Source organism: Syngnathoides biaculeatus, chromosome 3 (genome assembly GCF_019802595.1).
Source record: "Syngnathoides biaculeatus isolate LvHL_M chromosome 3, ASM1980259v1, whole genome shotgun sequence".
Lineage (NCBI taxonomy): Eukaryota > Metazoa > Chordata > Actinopteri > Syngnathiformes > Syngnathidae > Syngnathoides > Syngnathoides biaculeatus.
In genome coordinates, this window is record NC_084642.1 from 27,785,669 (window position 1) to 27,802,925 (window position 17,257).

The 17,257-nt window shown below is 42.8% G+C and overlaps 1 protein-coding gene and 1 long non-coding RNA gene across 2 annotated transcripts in view; one reads left to right on the forward strand and one right to left on the reverse strand.

Moving 5' to 3' along the window:
* Positions 1-12,244, reverse strand: obi1 (ORC ubiquitin ligase 1). Its single transcript, XM_061815107.1, has 6 exons — positions 11,776-12,244; positions 11,491-11,626; positions 8,833-8,924; positions 8,275-8,496; positions 8,079-8,167; positions 1-2,013 (listed from the first exon to the last, which is right to left on the reverse strand). The coding sequence occupies exons 1-6, from the start codon at positions 11,845-11,847 to the stop codon at positions 708-710; spliced, it is 1,917 nt and encodes a 638-aa protein (XP_061671091.1). The 5' UTR covers positions 11,848-12,244; the 3' UTR covers positions 1-707.
* The window catches only part of LOC133498373 (uncharacterized), a 23,413-nt gene continuing 16,648 nt past the window's right edge, over positions 10,493-17,257 (forward strand). Inside the window, exon 1 of the long non-coding RNA XR_009794292.1 lies at positions 10,493-10,900. This is a non-coding gene — a long non-coding RNA (uncharacterized LOC133498373). The remainder of the gene's footprint in view (positions 10,901-17,257) is intronic.

The window sequence follows — 17,257 nt, forward strand, 5'->3', positions numbered from 1 at the left end:
TGAATTAACTCTTCATTTATTCAAACTGCAACGGTTGTCCAATTAAAATTTCATGCAAGCGATTAGCGGTATGTGAAATATGCCCAATATCAATACATTTGCATAATAAAGTGATTTCTGCTACAATTGAATTGCCGCATGTGTGTGTGTGAAAGGTGTGGCGCAATTTACATAAAAATCTGAACAGTCAAGAGGCGTCAAATAACAGAAAAATTGCGTGGGGGATTACTGTAATGCATACAATTAGGAGGACCTGCCACAGAATGAAAATAACTTTCTGAACACCAATTAATGCTAGTACAAAGTTCCCAACTTTACAGATCAAAAGTTCAGCATTTCCAGCTAGTTGAGGTGTTCAGAAAACAACACGTTTTTTTGCAAGGTCATTTGAATTTATTACATTCTTTTTTTCAGTTTGTTGCCAACCTGTGTAATTAACAGCTTGTAGGACAAAAACAAGTCAGAAACGTGTGGACAGCAGACAGGGCAGTGCTACGCAAAACATCTGAAATTTGTCTTACAATTTCAAGACTTTAAAACTCTGTTAAGTGTCTACTTTTATCAGATACATAAACAAGGGCCTTCACAAAACAAGCACTGTGACTTTTAAGGTTTTACATCACAGACAGCAAAGATGCAAGTTTTAATTAGTGCAATGACCGGAACATGTTTCAGTGCAGAGGACACAAAAAACGTGTTTGAGAACTTCACATGAGCTTCGAAAGTTTGGTAGGACTGCTCACGTTAAAGGGGCTGTGGGACTTTCTCTTTGTCGGCTGGGCGATGTTGAGTGCGTGTCCGTCTCTTGATGTGTTTGCAGGTTTTCCGCAAGGGGAGGAGGCGACGGGATTGGGGTGCCGACCCGCTGGACTGACAGAGTCAGAGGGACTGGCCTTAGTCTCTTCCAGAGCGTCAAAGAGCAAGTCAAAAGAGAGTTCTTCAGCGTGAGCCGTCTCTCGGTTATGCACACAGCCAGGTGCTACGCTCTCATCCACATCAGCCACTGGGAGGGACGGAGGACACGCTTCTCCAGCGTAGCCTCCGGAAGCCTCAGTTTGACTCGACGGGCCGCATTGTGCTACGACGCCAGAGCAGGTTTGCGGTTCAGTGATGAGAGTGCCGTCTAAGTCGGAGGGAAAGGAGGACACCGGAGAGAGCTGAGACCCGCGGCTACTGGAGCTCTCTACATCCAGCATCATGGAGTCCAGCTCAGAGATTTTGCTGAGATAAGCCGCGTCCATGGAGGCCTCACTGGACTTCTGGAAACTGTCGGGCTCGTCAGCACCAAAATTGGCAGCTGTTGAATCAGTAGATGAGCTTTCTTTACTTGGACCAGGAGATAATTGGTCATTTGACTTTGAGAGCTTCCAAGATCCCCAAAAAACAGGCTTTAGTGGCTCCGTGGGATCTGGATTTGGAGGCAAACATTTGGGGAACAGGTCCCTGCTGCTCAACTGGTTTTCTGTGGTGGTCTTCACAGGACTGTGAGTCTCATCAAAATCAAGCCTCCTGAAATGAGTCACTGGTTTAAATGCAACTCTTTTTTCACGTACACGTGGGCTCCTCAGCGTCAAGGAGCGGAAGGCAGAGGAGGGGGTGGAGGGAAAGAAGTCTGAGGAGGTGCCATCTAAGTCCTCGTCGTTTTTGGGGAGTCCGCAAGGATTTTTGGGAGAGTCCTTGCGATCCGCAGACGATAAGTACATCACACTGTGACTCTTAGAAAATGTCTGAGCGCCCGCCTCAGGATTGCTACAGATGGAGCCCCTCTCATTATCACTCAAACTTCTCATCATCATGTGGATCCTTTGCTGCTGGTTGAGAGATTCCAGCCCAGGTGTGCACCTTTTGCTTGACTCCTGCATCTCTGTACACCGCTTTTCAGACGTCCTGAGCCGACTCTCCAGATCTTCAATGTACTGGTCGCTGCGCTCGAGAGCCCTCTTCAAGTGGTCAACGTCTCTCTGGTACTGCTGGATTTTTGCTTCCAAGGCAGCAACCGTGTAACGACCAAACCTGAGGATAGATCATGTCTTTGAGTTTATACAGTTCAACATGGACCCTTTTTGCAGGATTAAATTTGAAATCATCAACTTAATCATATTTTTGCACTCTGAACGAAGGGCAGGCCACCAAAATGACAATAAGCACAAAATGGAGACATCATTTAGCTTCTGTATGAGACATAACGCCAAGACAACATTTGGTAAGAGACATTTGCAAGAACCTTACATATAGCCAAATGCTTATGAAATAATTCCTTTTCAATTTTATTGTTGTACTTCACAAATTAAATTGGAATGTCAAAATAAATCCACAAAGTCAAATCACTCCGGGTCTAACTTTTGGGATTTCCATGTCATTGGAACATGGTTGGGCAGGTTGGTAAAGCCATGACCATTCATAAAAACACACAAACACAGTTACACAGCACATCATCTGTCTCCAATTTTCACTGCGCCATAGGATTGACTGTTGTCATGACAACTTACCAGATGGGGAGTTACTAGAACAAGAAGAAAATACAATTTGACAAAAGTTCCTGAACTAGCTATCCGGTGTGTGAGGCAAAGCCGTTTTTGAAGGAATCTTTGATAGCTACTTGCCATCTAAAGTAGAAAGAGCATGCTTAGAGAATGTCTTCATTAGTTATAGCTCTTCAAAATTCAGCTTTACATTTCTTGGTATTAGTTTTACATTTCCCTACTTTCAAAAAGCTAAATTTACTTGGCATAGGGTAAGTTGGTGAACTCAAGTTATGTGTCTCCAAAATTCACAAGAGAAACATTTCAACCAACCACTATTCAAAATTACAAATGCTTACAGTTGATTGTTAAACTGACGCAAACTCAATTCATTTTTTTTCCTACTCTCTGTGTTGCATGAGTTCAGATATAAGGTTTGGTACCAGGCCGTGGATTTAAACCATGCAGACCACTGTAGGGACAAAAATATGGAGCTGGTCCAAGCACCTTTTGGTAAGACTATGGGGTCGACGTCAGACCTTTCGATCTTTCAGACAAAACTCATTCAAACCCAATTCCAGAGAAGTTGGAATGTTGTGTTAAAACCGGATGCAATGATTTGGAAATCATGTTCAATTTATATTTAATTGAATACACTATAAAGACAAGATACTTCATGTTCAAACTGAAAACTTTTATGGCTGCAACAGGTTCCAAAAAAAAAGTAGCAAAAAGTGTCAAGAAACAAAGTAAAGAAAAAAAAAAGTTGAGGAATGCACATGAAAAAAAAACCATTTGGAACATCCCCCTTGTGAACAGGCTAATTGGGAAAAAGTGGGTGCCAGGTTTGGGGATAAAAAGAGCTTCCTTGATTTGTTCAATCATTCAGAAGCAAAGATGGGGTGAGGTTCGCCTCTGAGTGAACAAGTGTGTGAGAAAATAGTCAAATAGTTGAAGGACAACGTTCCTCAACATACAGATGGGAGGAAATTAGGGATTCCTTCATCTATGGTTCACAATATCAAAAGGTTCAGCGAATCTGGAGAAATCACTTCACGTAAGCGGCCAGGCCCTAAAAAAAAAAAAAAAAAAAAAAACACTGAATGCCGCGATCCTTGATCCCTTGAGCGCTAGTGCCCTAAAAAAATGACACCAATGTGTAAAGGATATCACCACATGGGCACAGGAACACTTCAGAAAAACAATGTTCAAACCAGTTTAGTGCAACTTAAAACTACTATACAATGCATAGCATTTTTTTTTTTTTTTTTTTTAAATCAACAATACCCACAAACGCCGCAAATTTTATTGTGCCCAAGCTCATCTTAGATGGATTGTTGCACAGTAGAAAATTGTTCTGTGGTCTGAGGAGTCCACAATTCAAATTGTTTTGGGAAATTGTGGACATTGGTTCCTCTAGGTCAAAGAGTAAAAGAACCTTCCAGATTGAAAAGGTGATGTAAGGCAGTGGTAAACATAACCCCGTCACAGCTTTTTTGAAACATCTTGGTCCAATAAAATTCAAAGTTAATGATTGCTTGCTAAAACAACAAAGTTAATCAGTTGTAACATGAAATACCTTGTCTTTGTAGTGTATTCAACTAAATATAAGTTCAACGTTTTTTTTGTAAAATCACCATATTCGGATTTGTTGAATACAAGATCCTTACTTCTATGGAATTGGGTTTATACAACAAAGCAATTCTGGAATAAGGCCAACGCCAACCTGTTCACATAACGCCAAAAAACGCAAATTTGTCAAGGAAGAAGCTGCACAACAAGAAAACAAAGACAGAATACAGAGAAACCAGGTGAGAAATAAAACGAGAGCATATTTCTCAGGCTTGTGAATTTCCGCAAAAAACATTTCACATTCTCATCCACGTCTCCATATGAAAATGATAAAAATAACGATATGTACACAGCAGTGTGCCAGCTCAATCACTCATATAAACGGAAATGTATATTTTGTTTGTGAAAGTTTTTGATTAATTTAAAACTCTCAGCAAAACTAGTAGCTCACGGTCTGCCACTCAGGAAAATGAATTGCCACGTCGGGCACGTTGCTTAAGTGTCTGGCGGGCCTATATGTTTACACAAGATATTGAATTAAGGGGTGGGAGCTTGAACAAAAGGTGGGCTTCTATACTTAAATTCATGTGTGCCTCAAGAGGAAAATAATATTATACAAATTAAAACCCAATAAATAATAGGTCTTGGTTTACGGAAATGAAGTTGGAACTTTGCAAACATTTTTCCATTACGGACCTCTTGGGGTAACAACATATTCATCTATTCGCAGCTATTTAGGATTCCTTTAAAATAGCTTTCCCTGTTTTTTTTTTTTTTTAGCCAATGGTGGCGCAATTCCAAAACACTGATAGTTTATCCGCGCTCATTCAAGAATTTTTTGTTTAAATAAATTAATAAATGAGTCACTGCAATTCTAATGTCCTCCCGTGACATGAGGAAAAGGAACATAGAATGGAAGATGAATTCCAATGGCCATCAATGATACATGGATTTTTACTCCAACCTTCCATTATCTACCACTTTTCCGAGTCAGGTCGCAGGGCAAGTAGCTTACACAGGGATACCCAGACTTCCCTTTACCCAGCCACTGCTTCCAGCTCTTCCGGAGGGATCCCGAGGCATTCCCAAGCTAGCCCAGCGTGTCCTGGGTTATCCTAGGGGTCTCTTTCTGGTGGGACATGCCCGGAACACCTCACCAGGGAGGCGTCCAGGAGGCAACCGAATCAGATGCCCCAACTACCTCATCTGGCCCCTCCCAATGGGGAGGCGTAGCGGCTTGACACTGAGCCCCTACCGGACGACTGAGCTTCTCACCCTATCTCTAAGGGAGAGGCCGGGCACCCTGCGGAGGAAACTCATTTCGGCCACTTGTATCCGGGATCTTGTTCTTTCGGTCATGACCCACAGCTCATGCCCATAGGTAAGGGTAGGAACGTAGATCGACTGGTAAATTGAGAGCTTCACCTTTCGAATTAGCTCCCTCTTTACCACAATGGACCGATACAAAGTCCCAACACTGCAGACGCTGCACCGATTTATCTGCCGATCTCCCGCGCCAGTCTTCCCTCATTTGTGAACAAGACCCCAAAATAGGATCTCATCCCCGACCTGGAGAGGGCATGCATCCCTTTTCCGAATGAGGACCATAGTCTCAGATTTGGCGGTGCTGATTGTCATCCCAGCCGCTTAACACTCGGCTGCGAATCGCTCCAGTGAGAGCTGGAGATCACGGCGAGATGAAGCCAACAGAATCACATCATCTGCAAAGAGCAGAGATGCAATGCTGAGGCCACCAGACCAGACACCCTCTACGCCTCGGCTGCGCCTAGAAATTCTGTCCATAAAAATTCTGAACAAAATCGGTGAAAAAGGGCAGCCTTGGCGGAGTCCAACTCTCACCGGAAACGAGTCCGACTTATTGCCGGCAATGGAGACCAAATTCTGACAGCGTGTGTACAGGGACGGAACAGCTCGGATCAGGGGGTTCAGTACCGAACACCCATGGACGCTCGAGGATCCTGCCAAGGGGCCACTGTTCCACGGCCACGACAAAAACCACAATGCTCCTCCTGAATCTGAGACTTGACTTCCCGACCCTCCTCTCCAGCAACCCTGAGAAGACCTTACCAGGGAGGCTGAGGAGTGTGATCCCTCCATAGTTGGAACACAACCTCCGGTCACCCTTCTTGAAAAGGGGGACGGGACCGCCACCCCAGTCTGCAAATCCAGAGGCACTGTCCCCGATGTCCATGCGATGTTGTAGAGGCGTGTCAACCAGGACAGCCCCACAACATCAAGAGCCTTAAGGAACTCCGGGCGAATCTCATCCACCCCTGGGGCCCTGCTACAAAGGACCTTTTTAACCACCTTGGTGACCTCAACGTCAGAGACAGAAGAGCCCGCCTGAGAGCACCTACACTCAGCTTCCTCGTGGGAAGGCTTGTTGGTAGAATTAAGGAGGTCTTCGAAGTATTCTCCCCACCAACTCACAACATTCTGAGTTGCGGTCAGCAGCGCCCCGTCCCCACAATATAAAGTGTTGACGGTGGACTGCTTCCCAATCCTGAGATGCCGGATGATAGACCAGAATTTCCTTGAAGCCGTCCTGATGTCGTTCTTTTATGGCCTCACCGAACTCCTCCCACACCCGGGTTTTTGCCTCGGTGACCACCCAAGCTGCATTGCGCTTGGCCAGCCAGTGCCTATCAGGTGCCTCGGGAGTCCCACAGGCCAGAAATGCCCGATAGGACTCCTTCAGCTTGACAGCATCCCTCACTGTTGGTGTCCACCGTGTTTGTGGGTTGTCGCCACGACAGGTACCAACCACCTTATGGTCAGAGCTCTGGTCGGCCGCCTCAGCAATGGAGGCGCGGAACATCGTTCACTCGGACTCAATGTCCCCCGCCTCCTCTGGGACGTGAGCAAAGTTCTTTCAAAGGTGGGAGTTGAAATTCCTTCTGACAGGGAATCAGCCAGCCGCTCCCAGCAAACGCTCACAATACGTTTTAGGCCTGCCACGTCGAACTGGCATCTTCCCCCACCATCGGAGCCAACTCACCACCAGGTGGTGATCAGTTGACAGCGCTGCCCCTCTCTTCAAACAAGTGTCTAAGACATGAGGTCGTAAGTCCGATGATGCGACCACAAAGTCGATCATCAAACTGCGACCTAGGATGTCCTGGTGCCAAGTGGACATGTGCACACCCTTATGCCTGAACATTGAGCACATAAGTCAGTAACGGAACACCACTCGAGTTCGGTTGGGGGGGGGGGGGGTGTTCTTCCCAATCACGCCCTTTCAGGTCTCACTGTCATTGCCCACGTGAGCATTGAAGTACTCCAGCAGAATGATGGAGTCCCCAGAGGGAGTGCTCTCCAGCACTCCCTCTAAGGACTCCAAAATGGGTGGGGACACTGCACTGCTGCAAGCGGAGGGAGGCTACCACCGGGGTAAACCCCAATGTACAGGCCCCGAGTTGGGATGTAATAAGTATACCCATAACTGGTTGGCGTCTCTCCCCATGGGTAACTCCAGATTGGAACAGAGTCCAAACCCCTCTCAAGGAGTGGTGCCAGAGCCCAAGCGCCACGTAGAGGCGAGTCCTACTATATCTAGTCGGAAATTCTCCACCTCATGCACCAAGTCGGGCTCCTTCCCTGCCAAAGAGGTGACATTCCATGTCCCTAGAGCTAGTTTCTGTAGCCAGAGATCGGATTGCCAAGATCCCCACCTTTGCCCCTCGCCCAGCTCACATTGTACCCGACGCCTATGGCCCCTCTCACAGGGGGTGAGCCCATGGGAAGGAGGACCCATGTTACCCTTTTGGGCTGTGCCCGGCCAAGCCCCATGGGTGCAGGCCCAGCAACCAGGCGCTTGCCTTCGAGTCCCACCTCCAGGCCTGGCTCCAGAAGGGGGCCCTGGTGACCCACATCCAGGCAAGGGAAACCAAAACCCAATTATTGTAGTCATCGTAAGAGCTTTTACTGTTTGTGGAAATAGTGGGGGGTGGGTCCACGGTAAATATTTACCACAAGTGACTCTTGTGACATAACAGTAATTTCCCTAAAATATGAAATACTTACTTTTGTGGGGATCTACTAACCACCTCAGCTTTCAGTCTCATATTTTCTTGTACCAGATCAACATTTTGAGATCTCAGTGCTTTATTAGCCTGAGGATGACAAGAAACATGTTAGGTCTAGTTTTTGGGTCTCTTTTCATAAAATAGATTATTAGAGGTTTAAAAAAAAAGAAAAAAGTTGTACGAGGATGACTTGCCTCTTTCAGCTTGTCCAAGTCCTGCTTGACTTTATCACAAACATCTCTGGCAGTTTGAAGCCTACTTCCCCATTCCTCCATGATGCACGAATCCACTCTTTTGTCATCTGCTTGCACAGAGTTAGTACTGCAAGGATCCAAATGTGTCCTCAGTTGCAACTCCAGACTTTGATTTTTGGTTTTCAGCTCTTCATTTTCTTTGATGAGGCCTTCAATTTCTTCCTATCAAAGACAAAATTGCATAAAACATACATTCTCACACAAGCACATCATTAATTACTCAAAAGCCAATTTAGAACACTGTCCATCAAATTAAATGAACAAGGAAAATGTCTTTTTTTTCTTTTTTTTTACATGGAAACTAAGGAAATTCACCCAGTTTGATTCCCAAATCTAGCAAATGTGGTTTATTTAGTAAGGTAACAACACAGAATGCTTAGGCATGAATGACCCTTACACTGTTTTTTAAAACATTGAATTTCTCCTCTCAGTAGTACACATGAAGGGGCATTGGAGTTTAAAAAAAAAAAAAAAATGCTGATTAAATGAGGCCAATACCTCATACTCGCGTAGAAGGAGCTCTCCCCTAGTTTTCCTGAGACATTTTCTCACAGAGGGGCTCTCAGTGTGATCACTCTCATTTGTACCTCCTGCAACAGTGCACACAAAGTACAAGAACACACATTAGTAGGCAAAGTTGCACATGAGTCACACAAAGACTGTAACACTAGACCGTATACTACCGTTAAGGGAAAGGTTATCTCCTAAAAAACTGTAAGAGTGTAATTCAAGTATGAAGTTAACCAACACCTTACAATTGATATAGTTCTCCCATATTTCATAATTAGGATAATCATTAATAGAACGTAACAAAGCTGAAATTGATCAAGCTCGCAAAGCCCATTAAAACAAATTTGATTAGATGAGGGATTTGAGTTTGTTATTGTAGCCCTAGTTTTAATTGGCTGGATGTGCATACTAATCCGTTTTGCTATATAGTAGATATCCTGTAAATAGGGGAGGCAAAAGTACTCACACAATGTACAGATGCTTCAAAGTAAATACTATAATAAACACTAAAAAAGAAGACTTGTAAAGTTGAAGTACTGAATCATTCAACATCTGCACTTACTGTGCAATGGCAGATTTTAATTCTAATTTTACAAATAGAAAAGTACTGACTGAAATGTGAAGTAAAAATGTGAATTACTGTGTATAGAATACCATTTTAATAACTTGTACATCGTCATAAATACCTAGGTTAACATTTAGTCAATTTCATGTGTTTTTCTATTCCATTGGTCATGTGGGTGGGTCATTATTAAACAATGTTGACAAATCTAAAGTATCAAAAATGACTTCTTGTCTTTAGTGATGCAATGTTACTGGGTCAACAAACATGCTGTTTGTTTTTTCTGAAAAGTCATAGTTTGGGAGAGTCAAGGATTTTGCTCTTACTACAATTACATGTTGTGAATTGAGTAATATGAAAAAGTAATAAATCAAACAAGCATTGATAACAACTGGAAAAGATAACCCCCCCCCAAACAGATTAGATAAGACTTTTGTGATTTTTAGGCTGGCACCAGACAACACATTCCCCGTAAATCAATCCTGCAGCTGACAACATGTAGACAATTCTTAAAAGGGTTTTGGAAGGGGCATAAATCACTTCTCCAGATTTGTTACTGTGGTCATGTTCCTACATTTCCTTCACGTTTTTAGCTATGTGTGACCCAAACAGCACTTCCATTTTCTATATTACATATCTAAGATATCAGGGGTCCCCAACCTTTTTGAGGCTGAGGGCTACTTCGGGAGCACTGATTGTATTAAGGGCCACGTGACCTACTGGCAGCAAAACTTCACAATCAGTTTATGATTCATAAAATATTTTTTCTATATTATATGACATTTAAAAAAAATCATTAATGTAAGCAAGTCAGATTCAGACTTTAAACCACAATCATTTGCGACCAGTGCTATTTTTAGAACATGCCTCTCAGCCGCCTGAAGTGGTCATAGCGGGCAACCATGTGGCCGCGGGTAAGCGTGTTGGTGACCCCAGCAATATATACAGTACAACACAGTTTTAAGTACGCCAATGGAGACCATCTCAAGTCAACAATTTCAGCATGGGTTGTTTTCACTGACATCACATTTTTTTGCTGAATTACCCATACACCACTGCGCGCCACCATTTAATCTCCCTACCTAACGGGTACTAGTGTTGTAGCCTGTGGAATGCTCTCCGTTACTGTGTTTCACGGGCATCTCAGGAATCAAGTACACAAGAGAGGACTTGCTAACCATCAGAGCCTTCTTCTGACTTTTTTTTTTGACAACTCCCGCCAATTTGCTGAAACTTTTTTGAGAGTTGCTAGTCACTAGCTCTTCAAAGGATCGCGATCCGGTACACAAGTCCGGCTGTGTAAGCGGGGACATCGCCTAACGCTTTAGACGAAAGACTTTGGATGTTCTGCAGCTCTGTGCTTCACGGAGACTTGGCTTTGTGGACGATTGCCCGACGCTGCTATCACGCTGCCCGGTCTCAACCTCCATCGTGCTGATGTGTCGCCGAGCGAACAAGCTTGATCGATACTATTTTCAGAAGGCCAACATTACAGTTAAGATCCTTTTTTGTTAGTCACTTGAAAGATTCGAGAATTTTGTGAAATACTGGATTTGGTTATTCTTTTGTCTTTCCGTCATTGTCAATCTTTAAACAAACATTTGGCTTTGCTTGTGGTGAACTAATTTCCAAGTTTTACTTAAAAAAATGGACTTTGCCTCAATATTAAAGAAATGATATTCCAGCGCCTTTCGTTTTGCGTGTTAGCATACAGGTAAGTGCTCCTCCTTCGTGATTTCTGTCACATAGAGTAAAAGTTCAAGGGCAGAATACTGGCGCCTCTGTGACACAGTCCTGAGTCCCATGATGTGTGTATGCCTGGTAGCCTAGTAGAGTCTGGCCTTGATGTGCTGTCGGTTGCGTCATCAATAAATGCAGTTAGAAACTTAATGTCGCCCACCTTGCCCATTTATGAGTAACGGACCTCAGGGATCGAAAATGGCCGCCGTTCGAGCGAGCACAACGGGTGACGTCACGTGAAAACAACCCATTGCATCTGTGAGGACGTGTAAGGGAGCACGAGCACAGTTAATCAGTCGTATTGATGTGCTGCTGAGCGTCCATTGCTGCAATGTCGTACTCACCTAGAATTTCTCTGCAGGGGTTCTCCGCCGTAATGGGAACTCTGCAGGAGGGACACTGGCTGGCTTTTTTTAACCACATTTCCATGCAGCACGAACAGAACACGTGGTGGTTGGCGCATATGACCGGCTGTCTGACCTGCAACCCAACACAGAAAATGTCTCTGAGCAGCCGTTTGGATTGCACCAGCGGAACGGATTCGAGCCTGCGTTGGCTTCTTTTCTTGCTGAACACGTTTTACTTCGTCAGCTGTTGCAGTAGCTCGCTGAAGGGAGTGCGGTTCTTACCTTTCCGAGGCATATCTGACACGATATCGGCAGCGTCAGACATAGCGTTGAAGTTTGTAAGTTGAGGGCCATGTTTCCAAACGAAGGTGACGACAGGCGCGCTCCTTGGTGACGCAGGTTCAAATGAGCCAACAGGAAGCGAGGGACGCGCGCGCAAAGTCGCGGGCGGAAATGCAAATCAGGCTACGGAAAGCCGGAAAGACCGAAAGGCCTTTTGTCGCAATACGACAATCGTTTTTCTTGATGGAGGGAGTGTGGTATTGTTCCTTTCTATATTCTAAAGTGTTCTTTTTCTTTGACTGCAGAGAACCACAATTTCGCCGCAACAAGATTTATCAGACCGAGGCTAATACAATTGAACTGTTAAGCCCGACCCGCTATCGAACAACAGAGCATCAAAGCATAAAAAGGAATTCAGCTTCACACAGAGAAAAAAAAGCAAATACCGTATGAAACAGGCATGCGTCCTCCTGCCTCTTTGTGGTACAAACATCTTTTCCTGTTGCCGTGTACCATTAAGTGGTTCAATCACACCCATTTTTCATACGTGACCCCCCCCCCTCTCCCAGCCATTTTAGTTTTTGACCAATCCCCAAGGCACACATAATATCATAATATTGCGTTCTATTGTTGTGTAGACATGGCACACACCATATAAAAAAATTGATTTCCTTATAATAAACAAAAAAAGTTTGTTTCACGGTGGCTCGGTGGGTCAGCTGGAAAATATTGTGCTCAGATGTAAAGTGTTGGCCTCAGTTCTGAGGTCCAGGGTTCAATCCTGGCCTGTCTGTGTGGAGTTTGCATGTTCTCTGCATGGGTTTTCTCCCACATCCCAAAAACATGCCACATTTATTGGACACTCTAAATTGCCCCTAGGTGTAATTGTGACTGCGACTGGTTGTCTTTCTCCATGTGCCCTGCGATTTGCTGGCAACCAGGTCAGGGTGTACCCCGCCTCCTGAGGATAGGCTCCAGCACTCCTGGACCCTTGTGAGGATAAGCGACTCAGATATGGGATGGATGGAATTGCTTTTACACACAAAGAAAGATAGCTTTGAACTTTTGTTTCATAATCTTAAACATTAGAGTGGGGAAACTGCAACAACAACAAAAAATAATTTGAGAAGGGGTACACATTTTCCACTGTACAGTATACAATATGTACTTTCAGTCTGCATGCATTACAATCTTAAAGGAACTTGTATTATTTTTCAGTCCACGGTGCAAGACTGGAGTCATGAGAACCCACGAATGAATGTTGATTGAAAATCCTTATAAGGAAACAATGGCCAGATTTTTTTGTGTTTTCCCAACTATAGTGGATTCATCATAAAAGTGACTTATTTTGTTCATTTTTGTTTATGTGTATTTCACCTTAATTTCAGTTTATTCGTGTTTATCACAGACATACAGTCTAATTTCACTTCATGCTTAAAATTTCCCTGGAAAAAAAAAAGGTGTATGTGTTCCAAGGGAAAATATATAACAGCATCCCAGCAGCCTACTGCTCTTCCCTACTGGATCTCTTGAAATAGGATGTTATTTGCATAATACAACACACCTTTGAAAATAAAGGTTAAAATTGAAATGATGTCAACACAAGGGGGTTCTACTGGTATAATATTGCTCGAGAAGATAAGGTAGCATGTACAGTGCTAGAGATGCCTTCTATTTGGGTTAAATTTAACTTGTAAACAAATGAAAATCTTGCTCAAGTAAACTTCCATGTCCTTCATCTGCGTTATATGAAAATGTAGGGAGAGGAAGGACTTTGTGTCCTAAAAATCAAGAGAAACTGAGATTAATATTGGTTACCATGCTTATATTTTTTATAACTAAAAACAACAATTCCAAGAGTGGGATGGTGCATGATTTATTTAAGTTTTCACGTTTGCTACACTTCTGCATGGTTTATTCATAAACAAAAATGTGTTATTGTCTTATTTTTTCAGTAATTCAAAATGTTCTGACTCTCACCACAAAAGGATTGACTAGCACACTTTGCCCACAAGGGCTATCAGTCATATCTCAACCTACATGTCCTGTACTTCATTTATCTCAACCCAGGACATCTCTCCAATACAATTAGAATTGACGGCTTCCAAAGTAGTCCCTTGTACGGATTCCAGCTTGTTAACATAACAGTCCTAGTGTTGGCGCAATGATGAAGTGTGTCCATTGGGTACACTCGGAATTTAACGCGATAAAAAGATACAAATAAATTGAACAAGATTGAGGGATTCTAACATTTTATGGGACTTTTTGTCTTATTTTAATTTTTTTTTTTTTTTTTTATCGGTATACGGTGTATGCTGCCACTTTTGACCCATCTCAGACGTTATCTATGAACTGCAAATCATACATGCTCGTCTATTACGGACTTGCATTAATATTTATTATGTATTAATTGTGTGCTGTATGATATTATGGAAAACAACAAACAATTTGTCTACAAGTGGCCCATAACTGCTTTTGTGAGTTTCATGAAACCAACCAAAACGTATGACATTGTTGTAGGCTAGCCAATAGCCAACTGAAATGATGTATATTTTGCAACAAGATGGTCATTAATTGGTGACAGTCAATGAATCACTGCCGCGACAGATGACTGCATCTATTGATCTCGACCAGCGCTTATTATTCATCCCTAAATGACAGCAATTGCCAGATTTGACCAGCATGTGTAATGGACAGCAGAGAACCAATGACCCAGGTGTCAGTCTCGCCACTGGTGAGCACAGCCTTCCCTTCCCTCCAGTGCTGTCAAATAGCATCTTTACCATTTAGCTCGGAAAGGTTTAGACTGCCCTAAGAGCACGGCAGCGAAACAGTGAGCGCTGGTGCTCAAATGACCTTTTCTGTTTAAGGCTTAATCTCTGGCAAATGCTTGCTTTAATTAGTTTGATACCCCCTGCTTGGACCGCCATCCCAGCCCACCCCGCTCCCTTTGCTCTCTCTACGTTTCTCTGTCTCCTTCTCGAAATCTCACATCAATGTGATTTAGCTACACTGTAGCCGGGGGTGGAACAAAATATGGAAATTCTAGGAAACATATGGCTTATTAGACAATAGAGTAAACATAACGCTGGAAAAGAATGAATATGATGATCCAATTTTTAGATGTTTTGAGAATCATTGGGCAGTTGTTGAGGTAATTATTTGTTTATGAAGAGTCATGTCTGAAATTAAATAAATATGATAAGAAATAATAAATAAAAACAAAATGCAATGATTTGCAAATCCATTTCCTTCTATATGCTACACTTGAATACACAAAAAAGAAAACATATATAACATTCAAATTAAAGCACTTTTGTCTCTTTTGCAAATATTAATGTTGAATTTGATGCCTGCAATACGTTTAAAAAAACAAAATGGGCATGTCTACCTTTGTGCTACATCACCTATTAATAACACTCAATTAGCAGTTGTGAACTGAGGAGACTAATTTTAAAGTTAAAAGTTTTTGAATATAGTATAGACATGTTTTCTGGTCACGCGTTCCTGACAGGGTTTGATTTGACAAGATAAAGCCCACTGATCATAAAAGACGAGACACGGCGGAATTGGAATATTGCACTTTCCGTTAATTGTTGCCACTGTGATGAAGATGCATTTTATAGCAGTTAAGCATGAGGGATCAAAGGTCACGGGCGTTTAATGTTGGTTTTCAGCCCATGCAGGCATTTTTCCCGATTCTCTATTGTCCTTAATTTAGTCTTCTGGTGCCCCTATCAAGGCTTTTTTGGAGCATGTTGCAGACAACAAATTCAAAAAGTGAAACTTTGTGCTTGAAAAAAAATCATTACTTTTTGTCATCATGGTGAATGGTCTACGTTGAAAAGGATTTAAAACTCATTGTACTGTACTGTATTGTAAAATTCAGTCTGTCATGGAATCTTTCCAAATTTACCATATTAAAACTTTGTCAGTCCTGTGCTTAATCCAAACACTGAATCCTATCACAAATCCCTCTGAAGCTGCAAGCAGACGTAAAAAAGATGCATGGCCACAACCCCCTGTTTTATTGGAAAGGCCCCTAATTATTAGGGTGTAAGTCAGGCTGTGACTGGAGGGCCGTCTCTTTGATGCAGGCCTAGTTTATATTTATCCCCTCCTTTGCAGCAGTGCCACCGTCACCACCAGCAGTGTGGCAGTTTTATTACATTGCCTTCAGCCAGGTTTTCTCTCTCTCTCTCTTCTCTCTCTCTCTCTCTCTCTCTCTCTCTCTCTCTCTCACTCACGCACAGGCGCGCACACACGCAGCCTCCAGGACTAGTAGCCAGTCAAGTCCCCTCCACAGCCAAGATACCCCACATCCCCACGCAGACCCACTTGGTCCCTTGGGACAGTGCAGAGTGGGGTGAGGATGTTATGGTAATGCTATAGCCTGCTGCTCCCTCCTCTCAGCTGGGAAGGACCATCATTACAAGTATTGTAGCAATCCGTTTAAGAAGGACACGTCACAAGGATGAGTACTGCATGCATAGATCACATAAAAAATGATGAAAATGTGCATGAGGGGCACTAGGGATAAAATGCAAAACTTGTTATGAACCCCTTATATCAAGTCTACTGTTGAAATGGGCAGTTGTAAATCTGTATTTTTCCCTCTTTTGTATTTTATTTAATATTTCCCACGCTGCGCTGGTCATATCTCAAGACAAGGGCCCGTGGCACATGAGCGAGAAATAGGACATAAAGTATTTGAATCACCAATCCTCCATAGAATATTATCGGTCAATATTGTAATCGATTCAAAATCCATTAGAAAACTGGCAGAACTCTAACAGCACCTATCACCAAATGAGTCTAATTTCATGCAAAACGTCATCCTCCCATTACATTTAGGCACAAATGAAATCCAGACAACAGTTATCTATTATCTAGTTATAAATTGATGGTTACACTCACAACATACCGTTGGGAATTCCTCCTAAAGGAATCATTTAGTGGGTTTGAAAGTTGTTAGGTTTCAATACAACCTTGTATCTCAGGAGGTAACAGTGCGAGATTTGCACTAGAAAGATTTGTTTTCAGAAATAAATGTTCTGGTGGCCATCACATCTGATTCTTTTCAAGTCATTACACATTAGTTGCATCCTTGTTTTAATGTGTGAATTTTGGAGGTTTGCTGTAGAACTTTTGATACACTCTGATTGCCTTGGAGTGAATAAATGATCCAATGCTATGGAATTGGCTGCAAAGACACCATTAGTTTGCAGGGTTGCAATCAATTGATGATTCAGAATTTAAAAAAAATTATCATGTTTTCCTCATATTTTGTTCAACACAGCAAGATGCAGAAGATTCAACACAATCCTTCAATTTGATCGTGGACATTTTAGGAAATGAGGGTATCCATTACATCATTTCCATTTTCAGTGCAGGTCTGAACAGCAAAATGTTTGATTAATTACGCGCGCACAGTCCATAACTGAGGTAAAGGGCTACGGAATATTCTGAAAATGAACCATTA

Coding starts and splice junctions, on each gene's coding strand:
- obi1 (XM_061815107.1), bottom strand. CDS start 11,847: ATGGCCCTCAACTTACAAACTTCAACGCTATGTCTGACGCTGCCGATA. Junction 8,497..8,832: donor TCCTTCTACGCGAGTATGAG/GTATTGGCCTCA, acceptor TGTCTTTGATAG/GAAGAAATTGAAGGCCTCAT. Junction 8,168..8,274: donor ACTTGGACAAGCTGAAAGAG/GCAAGTCATCCT, acceptor TGTCATCCTCAG/GCTAATAAAGCACTGAGATC.